The sequence below is a fragment of the Pseudorca crassidens genome, chromosome 13 (assembly GCF_039906515.1).
Source record: "Pseudorca crassidens isolate mPseCra1 chromosome 13, mPseCra1.hap1, whole genome shotgun sequence".
NCBI lineage: Eukaryota > Metazoa > Chordata > Mammalia > Artiodactyla > Delphinidae > Pseudorca > Pseudorca crassidens.
The window spans coordinates 13,645,260-13,659,392 of record NC_090308.1 but is presented as its reverse complement, the minus strand read 5'-3'; the positions used below and the strand labels follow the sequence as shown (position 1 = coordinate 13,659,392).

Sequence of the window (14,133 nt, the reverse complement as noted above, 5' to 3'; positions counted from 1 at the left end):
AAAAATGTGACTGAGAAATGTGAATATATAAACTATTCATAGAATCCCAGGTGGTGAGCTTACATCCAGCCATCTGTCCACAGTGCTTTCCATGTCTGTTTTCACCAAGACGAAATCACCACTGTGAATTTTTTTCAGCTCAGACGACAACTGTTTTCCTTTATTGGTAAAATCATCCAATTCCTTCTGTTTATGACACATTTCCTGCTGGGCAGTTGCATGCTATGGACATAAATGTTTCCTTAATTAATAGAACAACCAGAGATATGTCAAGAATTTATAACCCTTTGCCTCTAAGAAATTTAATTCATGGTTGACCTTATGCAGAAACCACTGGTAATAATGAGCTATACAGATATATAGATATATATAATTTTCTCGAATTGCTAGAATCCCAGAATATAAGTATTCCTAAAAAAAAAAGTTGAGCTTGTCAGCATGAATTAGCTATATCTACATATACTGACAAGAGTTTTATAGGGAATGCATTATGCGTAAAAACAAATCTACTAACAAAGTCTAATAAAATAAATACGTCTTGAATTATTACCTTTGCTAAAGCCCACTTAAGGTCCTCCTGATCTTTTACAGTAGTTCTGGTTACAATCACATTGCTGGCATTTTCTAGGACTTTAGTTACAGCTGACTTCAAATTCTGATACTCTCTCATTAAGTCAATAAGTCCACAGCATAGACCCTGGCTGTAATGATTAAGAAAATACATCATTTATTGCCACATATCAGGATAGGGAAGAGTTCCCCCACGATTGGACTTGATACATAACTACATAAGTGTACTCTGATAAATGCTGAAATCAAGGGAAAACCTATTTCCACCTATTGATGTCAAAAGCATTCTGGCCAATCTGACTTAATCCTAATGTCCAAAATGTTCTCCATGAATGAAGAATCCACCTAGTCATTAAAACAAAATCTGTTAAATTTTTTAAAAAATTATCTGTGATTTAATTACTTCATAGTATGTGAGTTGAGGGGAAGGAAACCCACTCCTCCCAAAAAAACCCAAAAACCAAAACAAACAAAAACTACTCCTCAATAATTAAAGTACAGGGACTTCCCTGGTGGTGCAGTGGTTAAGAATCCGCCTGCCAATGCAGGGAACACGGGTTCGAGCCCTGGTCCGGGAAGATCCCACATGCCACGGAATAACTAAGCCCGCAAGCCACAACTACTGAGCCCATGTGCCACGACTACTGAAGCCCACGTGCCTCAACTACTGAAGTCCATGCGTCTAGAGCCTGTGCTCCGCAACAGGAAAAGCCACTGCAATGAGAAGCCCGCGCACCACAGCGAAGAATAGCCCCTGCTCACCGCAACTAGAGAAAGCCCACGCACAGCAACAAAGACCCGAAGCAGCCAAAAATAAATAAATAAATAAATTTATTTTTTTAAAAAATTAAAGTACATATGAGATTTTCTTTTCCATTTTAAGAACACAAATTTTCATTAAATATGAATCCCCCAAGAATCGTCAAAATATAAGAGAGTTTTTGTTCATAAGAGTAAAATGCCTTTGAGCAAACAATTCTTCATCCAGGAATTTTTCAAAAGAAAGAGGTGTGCACTAAGATTTGGGTAAAATTATATCCTTCACACCATTATTTGTAATAGGAGAAAACTTAGAAATAACCCAAATGTTAAAAATAGGCCACTAAGTGAATAAATTGTGATACATTCTTATGATTGAATACTGTGCAACCTATAACAAATGACAATTTAGGAGAATATTTAATAACATGGAATGAAGTTTTTGCAACATGGTTAAATTTTTAAAAGCCTATATTAATAGTCTACAGTATATAATATGTATATACAGTGTATATACATTGTATACATGTATACATAAAAAATTAAATATGCATGTTACAGATGCTTTATTTGTAGTCGGCCAAACTGGAAAGATCTCAAATATCCATTAGTTGGTGAATGGATCAACTGTGGTACACCTAGTAAACGGAATGTCATTCAGCTATAAAACTAGATTGGACTCTGTGGATACACATCACAATGTGCATTGAGCTAAGTAAAAGAAGGTGTTTAACCAAGTGTAGTAAAAACTTACGTATACACCAAAAAATGAACATGAGTGTTTAGATATGCTTTATTTACAATTGTCCAGACCGAAAAGAATCCATTTATGTGTGATTCTGAAAAAGATGATACTACAGAGACAGAAAAATGATCAACGGATGCCAGGGATTGGGAGTGAGGGGAGGGATTGATGACAATGAGACATAAGGGAATTTTTTCAGGGGGTAGAACTGTTACTGTGAAATTTGATAGTTGTGATATTTACACAACTGCATGAGTTTCTTAAACTTCTACAGTTTAAGGGTATACACTTAAAAGGATGAATTTTACCATATGTAAAACACACCTCAATTACAAACAAATACAACAAAATGAAAAAGAAAATCAGGGGTTAAGACTCTCCTGGTGGCACTTTGTAACTGTTGACAACTCTGGATTTTAAGCATCAAATTTTGTATGTAATTGTTATCTCAAGACAACTTCCTCAACAAAGTTCTGTAGGACTAAATTTTTAATGTTACTAAACAGACACAGAATACCTAAGTTGGCAAAAGATATGAAACTCCTGATCACACCAACGCAAATCAACAGGCAATGGCCCAATGTCATAAATTAAGTAGAAAGTTAAAAACAAAAACTGAGAAGTTTTTTACTTACTTTTCATGAATTAGTTTTTTGGTGTCATCCCAGGTAACCTCTAAGCGGTTTATCTCCCTGTCGACTTCAGGTGCAAAGACTACATCTTTCTGAGCAATTTGCTTAGCTTTGTCTTTCAGCCAACATAGTTCATGCTCATGAGAATTCAATTCATCTTCTAACTGATTGAAAACTCTCAACCTGCAAATTAAAATGTTATTTTATCATTAATTTACTAAAGGTAGTGAACTAGTATTTCCTTTCCATAAAGCATGCATATTGGTAGCTAGAAAAGCTTTTAACAGAGCAATTCATGTATATCAATGGATAAAGATGCTTTTAAAGTTAACTTTGCATAATTCAGACTGTACCTTAAAAACATTTTAAGTCATTCTTACTATTCACCTTCAAACTGCTATTAAGTTTGTATTCTCCTTCTATTTTGCTTTGGTGGTATAAGAATTTTGACTAGGGCCGACATTGGAGGTAAAGTAGGTGAGTACTTATTGAAAGGTCATTGGTAAGAAATTCTTCTGGGGACTTCCCTGCTGGCGCAGTGGTTAAGAATCTGCCTGCCAATGCAGGGGACACGGGTTCAAGCCCTGGTCTGGGAAGATCCCACATGCCACAGAGCAACTAAGCCTGTGCACTACAACTACTGACCCTGTGCTCTAGAGCCCGCGAACCACAACTACTGAGCCCGCGCGCCACAACTACTGAAGCCTGCGTGCCTAGAGCCTGTGCTCCACAACAACAGAAGCCACCGCAATGAGAAGCCCGTGCACCGCCACGAAGAGGAGCCCCCGCTCCCCAAAACCAGAGGAAGCCCACGCACAGCAACGAAGACCCAACACAGCCAAGAATAAAAAGAAATAAAAAATAATAAAAAAAGAAATTCTTCTGTGCCATGAAGTTCGACTCATATTAATAGTAATATTTAAAAATAAAACTTTACCTACTTTTTGAAAAGATTACCACTAGAAAATGATCATGGGTTTTTTTGGTCCTTAATATATTAATATTTGAGTATTTGTAAACAAAGTGGTCACAGAGAGGCAGCCACTGACTCTTGTAGTTCTTGCATTCTGGTATAGTGCTGACTATATGCATTATCCCACTTAATTCCCAAAGCAAAGCGGCTAGGAGCAGGCATTATCAAAATAGCTCCATTTTATAAGAAGAGAGGTGATTTGCTCAAGGTCCCAGTAACACATGAGTATGGTATGACTGGGATTTAATGATCAATAGATTCCAAGCAACATTTTCCGTAGCCTCTGCGCAACCTTGGTGAGTTCAGTGTTGTGGGTACTGACGTGGCTCTCGAGCCCAACCCAGGCCTCCTCCAGCAATTTTAGGATCTCCTGGTCTGCTGGAACCGAGCCTGCGAGGAAGGGCCGTGCAGCACCAACCCTACTGCTCATTTCCTGGCTGAGCCATTTGCTCCTTTGCCACACTTCGCTCGTCCTTCTACCCTTACTCTGGAGGCCCTTTTTCCTTCCCAAATTTTATTCCCTTTTGTAAATGTATTGCTAAGCTAGTCAGAGAGCTTATTGCCCATGAGGCATATAACCTCAGGAGTCATTATCACCTAACCAAAGCCTTAGCTTGATGTTTGATTCTGGTTAAAAGGAAGCAAATGGCAATGACTGTGGCAGGGTCAATATAATCTTTATCAATTACGGGCGCCTTAGCATGAATGCATTTCTGCTGTTTCTTTGCCCCCTGAAAAATGCAAGAGAAAGCAATGCTGAGAAGATAAGTGGGGAGAAGTTCTACTGAGAAGGAAAAAGAAGGTTGAAAAGACCGCTATAGTAAAAAAGTACTTCTCAAATTTACTGCGGAAATATAACTTTGACCACCTAGCTTCTCTGTTAATCTCACCTGACAAAACCCCGACTTTGCTTAAACCCACTTCTCTGCATTCTCCACACCTCTAAGCAAACAGGTAAAAGTAGTGGGGGAGAACCACTTTGCCAGGCTGTTTGGTTCCCCTTCAAGTGAATGAATACAAATCTCAAATGGCAGCTTATCACTTACCAAGCACCAGAGGCTTCATCCCCATTTTCCCTACGTTTTCTCCCCACAACTTCCTGTCACTCACTCTCAACTAAGGACCTCACTCCAGTCCTTTCTGAGAGGCTAGAAGCCACCGGGAAAAATTACCTCATATTTTACCACAGAAATACAAATCTACTTCACTTTCTTTCTCCTCTGCCTTTCATTCTTGTTACAGAAGACGAGTCCCTTCTTCTATCAGTTAAAAACTGCTTAAAAATAGATGATATGATCAATATACTCTATGGTAAATAAGAGTGGCTTATATATACCTCTTAGGAAAGTCCTTAAGGAAAACAAGGAAATTTTAGTACTTCTTAAGTGTTAAAATAGTCACTAATTTTATCCTCAAAATATATATATTTTTTGGCCACGAGGCATGCGGGATCTCAGTTCCCCGACCAGGGATCGAACCCGTGCCCCTGCAGTGGAAGTACAGAGTCCTAATCACTGGACCGCCAGGGAAGTCCCCTCAAAATATTTTTAAAATAAGTAGCTAAATCTGGTACTATTATAGTTTTGCACAAGAGTTCATTCCAGACCAAATAAAAAGTACACGAGACAACCAGCTTCCACGCAGTTTCCATTCACCTCTGTTGAAGCGCTTGGCGGGTTAGTTCTTTCAGCTGCTCTCTGTCAGTCCTTTCTTCGATGTCCTCAATGCTTTTCAGCAACTCCTCTTTCTGCTCTTGGAAGGCTTTCTTCAATACTGCCAGGGCGTCTGCCTCACTCTGCTTGGTTCCCAGAAGGTTCTGGATCCTCTCTAATTCAAAGCAGAGATGATCAGCTGTAGTTCTGCAGGAAGTCCTCTGCTCAGAACTTCCACTTTTGAGATGGTATTGGGCTTTGGTAAGAAGGCCATCAAGACTGATGGCAGTAGCTTCTAATGCTTTCACATCTCGGATAGCATCCTTGAGGTCCCTTTCTAATAAGTCAGACTGTTTCTTATTCATACTGTGGGTTGCTTCCACTGTTTGCCTCAGCCGGTGGAGAACCTCTGACAGAGAGGCATGGCCCTGCAGGAATTCTGCCAAGTGGGAGAGGGCAAGCTCCCGCCTCTCCACGACCTGGCTGGCCTCCTCAAACAGCTGGTAGCAGTCCTCCGCTTTCCCCTGGAGGAGGTGAAGGTCCTCAGCGCGGCCCAGAGCACCCAGCTTCGCTAGGTGACCCTGCAGACTCTGCAATTCTCCCTTTTTGCTCTCTACTTCTGCTGCATGGTCCTGGAAGAGGAGAGAGTTAGTTATTGATTCCCCAGATACACTGTTTTACCGACACAGATATCGTCAGGATTTGTGATGTCAAGATACATTTTAAATGCAATGGACGGCATAAAGGTCAACTATGGCAAACCCTGTAGAAACAGTTTTTAAATTTCTTTTGTTTTGCTTTATCTACATATTTCACGTAAAGCATAACTCTCATTTGGAACTAATTCATTCCATGGAAAATAATTTCTTTGTGGATAGAAATAGTTAAAAGAAATTATAGATATATATAATTATATACATATGTGTGTGTATACATACATCGTACATATATGTATATATCTTTTAAAATCTTCCAAATATTTGATTTATTTTAACTATACATATGCCTACAATATAACTAAAATATATATAGAATTAGTTCTATTTTAGAATTAATTTTAATTTAGAATTATTAATATATGGAATTAGCTCTATTATATATAAGGCATGTTAAATATTTACATTGTAAATATTATAGTAATATATTTATATACAAATTATAGTAGTTATATATTAGAGCTAAGCTCTATTATATATAATACATATATTTAAATTTTACATATTATAATAGTTTATTTATATACAAATTACAATATTTATGTATATATTAGAGCTAATTTTAACAGTTTGTAGGGAAGGAGTGTAAGCAACAGATGAACATTAACACCTGTTCAGAGGTAGTGAATAAGGCAGGTGGAAACCTGCACAAGTTTTAGCTGCCTTCTTTTTAAACAGATGTAGATTAACCAGGGTGAGCCTGCTGTATAGGAAATTCGGCTAGCTGTCAATAAATCTGGCTTAAAATCCAGCAGAGATCTGCCAACGATCTCAGCATGGTTCCCATTAAAGACAAATCATCATCTGTCTTGGTCTTGACCACAGTGGCCTAAATCTTCTCCTCAGCTTGACTCCTAAACTTTTGAGGGCTTCTTTGAGCATTTACGTTAGAAAATTTACAAATCCACTGTCTGCCCCTTTGCGGTGTGAAGTTTTTTAAAACCTCTGTCCAGCTTTACAACTCAGACTATCTTTCTCAAGGACGGGGGAGCCATCCCTTTGAAATGTAAGTCATTAAGTAAGACAGCATCCCTGACTCCTAACAGGAATATATGAGGAAGTACTTTTCCTTTGGGTAAAACTAATTAGCAAACCCAGCGCAGAGTCAGCACTCAATAAATATTAAGTGTTTCATTAGTAAATATTGTTATAAGCTTACTACGTAGCTTATCTCCGACTATCCCAATGCTTGATGGTCAGTATCTGATTTTTTAAATGTTTTATTTTTTGATGCCTGGATAGATATTATGTATAAATTATAAATAAGGAAAATAAATCGTAAATTTTAAATACCTTTCAGGCTAAAGAGTAATTCAGAAAAACTCTACCATTAAAGCATTGGAATTCAGTAGGAGTTTTCAGCATTGGAACAAAGCAAACGAAGCTAAAAAAAGGAACGTTCTTATCACTTCACCCTACAAATCATTTGCTCCCCTTTGAAGGAACAGGGTCTTAAGGTGGTTGCCTGTTTTATCTGAAGTAGCTTTATCTGTTTGTCTGTATAACACATTGCCTGGACCCATATGCTCAATTATTTAAACATTTGCATATTAATAAGAAGTTAAATTGCTGTCAAGTGTGTTTTTTTAATGTCGCATCCCTTTATAATTCAAGAGCTCTCTCTTACAAATAAATTCTTCAGTCTTAAAAGAATGCACTTCACCTTGTGTCGGGTACGAGCCGCTTGATGGTCCATTATGCTTATCTCAGAAGTCATCTGTAATTCACTGAGGAACAGCTTAATCCAGACAGAAAAGGAAAGCAGCAGTTCATCAAATTGCTGGTGTTCAGCGACCACAGACTGAAGAAAGTTAATCCTATGTACAGAAAGGTGTTGAAGTTAAAATGCCCCACAGCTGGACAGAATGATGATACGTTTTTTGAATAAGCTTAACCAAGGGCAAAAGCAGTGTTGTCATACACGGACAGACCAGAACTCTTGATGTTTTCTACTTCTCAAACCCCGTTTCTCTCACACTTTTCCTGTCTCAGTTAATGTGACCACCATCCACCCAGATGGTCCTACGCGTCACCCTTCGTCCCTCCATTTCTTTACCACCACATCTGCTCTGCGTTGATCCTGTTAGCACCCCCATCACGGTACGTTCTGTGCTCTTCTCTCCGCTTCTACATTCTGGTCTAACTCTCTTCATCTGTCGCCTTGCCTCCAACTGCTGCCACACTGGCCTCCTTCCTGCCACCGTGGCCTCCCTTCAATCCACGATGTAGGTAAAAGCCAGCAATGACCTTAATGTAATCAGAACATTCTCTGCCAAGCTTAGACACGGGGGCAATTTCCTGTTGCACATAGGAAGGCAAAACTCCAGAACTCCTTACTGTGGCCTACGAAGGATCCCACGTAATCAACTCCTGTGCCCTCATCTGATACAGCGAGGCCTCACGCTGCCCCTCATCTCTGTTTCCCCAGTATCCCAGCTCACTACTGCCTTAGAGACTTTTGGCTCCCCCTGCCTGTATCCTTTGCCCCCAAAGTACCATGAATCTGCTTCCTACACAGCATCTGGATCTTAACAGATGTCACGTCCCCTGAGATGTGACTTGGCCACCCAATCTACGGTCCCTGACATATTACCCTATTTTGTTGTTTTCATATTACTGAACACCACCGGAAACAGTCTTGTTCATTCATTCGATTAATGATACATTTATCCTCTTCCTCACTGAATAAGAGATTGGACTTTACTTGCTTTGCTTACTGCTATATCCTTAGTACCAAGAAAGGTGCCTGGGATAGGGTCAGGGATCAATCACTGCTTGTGTAATAAATTAGACGGATAAACAATAGACAAACAATAAACAATAAACAAACAATAAACAAACAATAAACAAACAATAAACAAACTCTGACCTGATCTGAGGTCAGAGTCCAAAGCTGGCATTAAGAATAATACCTTAATCAAATATTAATATTTGTTACAATGGCTCATATCCAAAGTTCAACTTTTTAAATAGACTTTCATGTTTTAATCCTTACAAAACCTTCTACACATTATCTTTACAAGCATATACTATATTTTTAATGCTTTTATACATTTGTATCATTTTAAAACCCTTTACTTTCCCTCTGGGAGACAGGCAGAAGGCAGATCCTCCTCTATTATACAAAAAATTACTCATCTTTCAAGAGTTTGGCACCAAAACCTTTTGTCAGCCTTTCATGAACCCATTCAAACGTCCTTTCTTTTTGTTCCCATAATATCCTGTGCTCACCTCTCATTGGATTTCTTGTTATTCCCATGCTGATCTCTAACATAGTTGAGGTCAGGTTTTATTTATTTTTACGGTTTCAATTTCTGATATGGTGCCTTGTACTCAACAGGTACCCAATAAACATTTGCTAATTGAATGAATGAATGAATAGACAATGGAACAAATACAAGTTCCACGGAGGTGAAGAGCAGAACTCTGTTTACTGTTGCTATAACCCCAGCACTCAGAAGAGTGCAATACTCATTGTAAAAACTCAGTAAATATTTGCTGAATAAATAAATTAAAAATTGACTAGAAAGGTTAAATGCCTTATTCAAGATTACATGGGCAATCAATACCAATTTAAGTCAAAAATTTGTTTTCTGGCATCTTAGAAAGGGATAAATGTCAATTGTTAATCATCTAGTCAATTAACATTTAATCCATTTTTGTCTCCTTTTAATATAATAATAATTTCCCTGCTCTCCACAAAGATCTGTATAGAAATGAAATGGAAAAAAAAAAAAACACATATCCTCTGTTGAGAAATAACATGTGAGGCAAAATTTTAATTACCTTTTTTCTCCTGTACATAAACAGCTTGGGCAATAATAATACAAACCCAAGTAATCCTCTGCTCTTCAATATTGTTCAGCTAATTTGATCATCTGCCCGGATGGCAAGACTAAAATTTTGAATTGCGGTTCATTAGAAATACTAATTATGAAGCACTTTGATTTTTAAAATGACGAATAAAGTAGTTTTCTTCCCTTCTATAATTATGCCCTGAATAATTGGGTTAAATAAAGTAAACAAAGCTAGGCTTTCTTAATTTATATGCTCACCATTGAAAATAATGAACAATACTAGAAGCTTTTTTTTGAAACCAAACCTTTTGCTGATTATCTGAGGCAGGTCTCTCCATCTCTCATCCAGGTGCTCCAAATGTAGTTTCATCATTTTCACATCATCTTGGGAGGCCACTGAGAACAGGGATTCCTTTAGTTGCAATAGGTTGCTGTAGTTTGAGGCCTGGGATACAATTTCCTTTTGCAGCCCCTGAGAAAAAACAGAATGGATTACAGATCTCATCCCAATGAGACTGACCAGGAAGGACCATGTGACACAGGTGGTTGCTATCCAAAGGCTTTGTGTTCTTGCAAAACGGAGGTCATTGGAACCAGGCTAAAAAGGGTTTTTATCCCTTGGTCTAGAAATGGATCCACTTAACCTCTAATGCAACATTAAAAATGCTGCTGAAACCTGAATTAGCTTCCCAGTGCCTGGGTTATATTAAGTTAGGCAAATTTAGAAGCTGTAGAATTTCTTTCAGAATAAAGAAACTGAGTAGGTGAGAAGAATCAAAGAAAAACTGTTGCTGAAGAAAAACAAAGCATATCTAACAATGACAGAGGTACAATGCTAGGTACTGGGAACACAGTGTGTCTCTCTGTTTAGAGACTACATTAGGCCAAACCAGGGAACTTAAAGGGTCTTCATTTTACTTTCGTGCAACAGAACTACTCATTTTTAAATCAGGCAATGACCCTCTTAGGTGATGTGAGTGGTGCATAAAAGCTGTGGTCCCTACCTAATAAGAGATAAAAGATAAGCACTATATGGACAGCTGTAGCCCGGCACATAGTTGATGCTTGTCAAAATGTTTTCTTTCCCCTCCCTAGTGAGGCCACACGTGTGATACAAGCAAAATCGCTACAGGTATCAGAGGGAGGAGTACACAGCCTATGACAACAGGAAAGACCTCAAAGGAGAACCAGGACTTACGCTGAGCTGGAGGAAGACACAGGCCAGGAGGTGGGAATGTACAAGGAACGTTCAGACCATGGGAGGGAGGCAGCTTGGCTGACACAGTGCCTGGATGGGGGCCAATCTTGGTCCTCTAATTTGTATAGCACTGTTTTCCACACAGAGACACGTAGGAATACAGTTGTATTTTGTTTATTTATTTATTTACTGATTTACTTATTTATTTATGGCTGCTTTGAGTCTTTGTTGCTGCGCGTGAGCTTTCTCTAGTTGCGGCGAGCGGGGGCTACTCTTCGTTGCAGTGCATGGGCTTCTCATCGCCGTGGCTTCTCTTGTTGCAGAGCATGGGCTCTAGGTACGCGAGCTTCCACAGCTGTGGCTCACGGGCTCTAGAGCACAGGCTCAGTAGTTGTGGCACACGGGCTTAGTTGCTCCGCGGCATGTGGGATCTTCCTGAACCAGGGCTCGAACCCGTCTCCCCTGCATTGGCAGGCAGATTCTTAACCACTGCGCCACCAGGGAAGTCCAGGAATACAGTTTTATATGGGCAGATATCTTTGTATCATTTTTAAGAAAAGGAGCTATGACTTCCCTTCTTAGAACAGCCCACAATGCATTTATAAGAAGATAAACACTGGATTGTGGACTGAGGGTTGCCCTTTATCCTCAGGCAGGACAGTCACTGGAGGTTTCTGAGCAGGGACTTTTTGGGAGATTAATGCAGAACATTGGTGTTTGATAAACTAGGAAGGCAGGAGAACCAAGAGTGTGAGAAACCCTCCAAGTCAAGGTAGGAGAACATCTGAAGATGGGGGGATAGGATCAGATGCTACAGACATGCTCTGATGGAGTTTTTAGAGAAGCAATTATGAAAACTAAAAGAACTAGTTTCCTCTTAAACATTTTGTAAAAGGTAATGGGAGAAAGTTGGGGTGTAAATCTGTTACACAATAAATATCTTTTGTGAAGCAATATTGCCTGTTGAATTTTCTGGCACAGATAGCATCACTTAAAGCAAGTCATTAATCTCCAGAAATCAGTAACATTGTCTGTAGTTTCAGTAATACTTAAAGATTATTTTAAGTATAAAATGTTGGCTTCTTCAAGAATGTAATAAGCTAGTATTCTTTGTCTTTCTATCTTCTGCATTTGTGTTTATTCATTTTATGGTGTCTTGTTTGAAAATAATCATTGCTGTGACTTTTTTATTACCCCAAATTCATACAAATGCAAAAGTAGAAGGAATACAGCTATTACCCAACTTCAAAAATTATTCACTGATGGTCAACCTTGTTTCATCTATGTTTCTACCCATTTCTCCTTCAACTCCCCTGCCAATAATTTGCATTCAAGTGCCAGACATTATGTTACAGGATTTTCTAATACATCATGGAAACTTATCATCACAAAGTTCACCATGACTTTGTCTTTCAGGTCAGGGCTGCTCTTCTTTGCAGGATCATGAAACGAAAACAAGAAGTTAAGTTGCAGAAGGGATTTCGTACTTGATTTTGTTTTACAACGCAACCATAACAAAGAGCATTTCATTTTCCTCTCACTTCCTTGAACTTGCCTGTACTAATTGAAGTTCATTCTCCACCTTGACTCTGTCTGCAGAAATGTTGGCTTCTGGGGGACTGGCTATAGCTTCACATCGCTCTAACCAAGTCAAAAACGTAGACAGTTCTTTCTCTAGCCTACACAAAGCAGAGATAAGAAACAAATTCATGCAAAATTATCATACTTGAAAACTTTTCTGAAGTTGAGGGGTTCAACAGTAACCATTATAAATACCACAGTGTTTGTTGTCTTTTTCTAGACGTGAAGGTGGAAAAACCACTCCTTTCATGTTTGTGTATGAACTTGCACATGTGTTTAGATGTGTGCAATGTGTAAAGATACTCATACATCCCCTCCACAATCAGGGATCTTCATCTTATAATGAAGATCAATGTCTTCCCATGGTAGGCACATGAGCTGATGAGTTTTACATGTGGGATGATCATGTCCCATCACTTAAAGTCCAGAATTTCCTAGTTAGGAGTAGCTATTGCAACCCTGGCTGCCAACTGGAGAAGGAAGGCTGCTCACCTCTGCCAGTGGGCCAGCAGCTTCTCGAGCACAATCTGTCTCTCCTTGGTCTGACGCAGCAAACACTCATAGTTCTGCTTCAGGGCTGCAGCCTCCTGGATGGAGGAGTCTCTGTGAGAGACCTTGCGGGCGCTGGCTGACAGGGCAGCCACCGTGCTGGTCAGTGATTCCAGGGCCTGACAGAGATCCTGATGTGAGAGCAAAAGAGTTCCATGAATGCATAGCATCAAGAAAGGAGACCTACGTTTTTCTTTGAGACCCGTTATCACCAAACGTTTTCGCAAAGGCATAATAAACAGCAATGGTACTAAAATATGTCCCTGCCCATGATTTTCAGCAAAAAAAATTCTCTGCCCATGATTTTCAGCGAGACATAGTGGAAGTGACAAGCAAGTTACTTCATAAATGCAGAAGTCAAAGGTGAGAATGGAGAGACTATTCCCCAAATAAGAATTTGTTGCTGTTTACTGAATAATTACAACTTTCCCTTAAGGATTTAGATAATTTGTGAAATTTGTTATTCATGTTATACCAAATATATTTTTAAAAACCCTACTCCTAATTTATAAGAGCTACATGCAACATGCTATAATTTTATTAAAAAAATATATGGGAAGTTATGGCTGACATAGCTGCCGTCAGGAATCCATGATAAGAACAATTAGGGAACCTGAGAATGTGGCAGGCACTGTGTTATGTACATTATATATATTATCTCATTTAATCTTCATAAGAACCATAAGAGGTATGTTCTTTCATTTGCCCCCATTTTACAGATCAGAAAATCAAGACAGAGAAAAATAACTTGCTTTAGGAAATCCAAATATTAGAAACATATAATATTATCCTCTCTGGTACTCAATTGTTAACTTAGTTGTCTATTAAAATAATTCTATCCAATCTAATTTTCCTACTTTTCCTCATTTGGGGGTTATTCTTTTAAAAATTACATAAGTAACACAATAATGCATTCTTATGATAAATATTCAAACAATATAAATTCCACTTTCTCTTCCAC

At 38.7% G+C, this 14,133-nt stretch overlaps 1 protein-coding gene across 2 annotated transcripts in view; it reads right to left on the bottom strand.

Annotated features, from left to right (window-relative positions):
- SYNE1 (spectrin repeat containing nuclear envelope protein 1) overlaps nucleotides 1-14,133 on the bottom strand; it is a 456,348-nt gene that overhangs the window by 264,174 nt on the left and 178,041 nt on the right. The window contains exons 36-43 of one of the 2 annotated variants that reach the window (XM_067701747.1): nucleotides 13,116-13,303; nucleotides 12,598-12,721; nucleotides 10,150-10,316; nucleotides 7,711-7,864; nucleotides 5,335-5,963; nucleotides 2,710-2,889; nucleotides 551-701; nucleotides 64-222 (exon numbers count right to left, since the gene is read on the bottom strand). In XM_067701747.1, the coding sequence (XP_067557848.1) occupies nucleotides 64-222; nucleotides 551-701; nucleotides 2,710-2,889; nucleotides 5,335-5,963; nucleotides 7,711-7,864; nucleotides 10,150-10,316; nucleotides 12,598-12,721; nucleotides 13,116-13,303 (1,752 nt within the window). Of the gene's footprint in view, nucleotides 1-63; nucleotides 223-550; nucleotides 702-2,709; nucleotides 2,890-5,334; nucleotides 5,964-7,710; nucleotides 7,865-10,149; nucleotides 10,317-12,597; nucleotides 12,722-13,115; nucleotides 13,304-14,133 lie in introns of those variants that run through there. The other variant, XM_067701745.1, reaches the window with a different exon arrangement.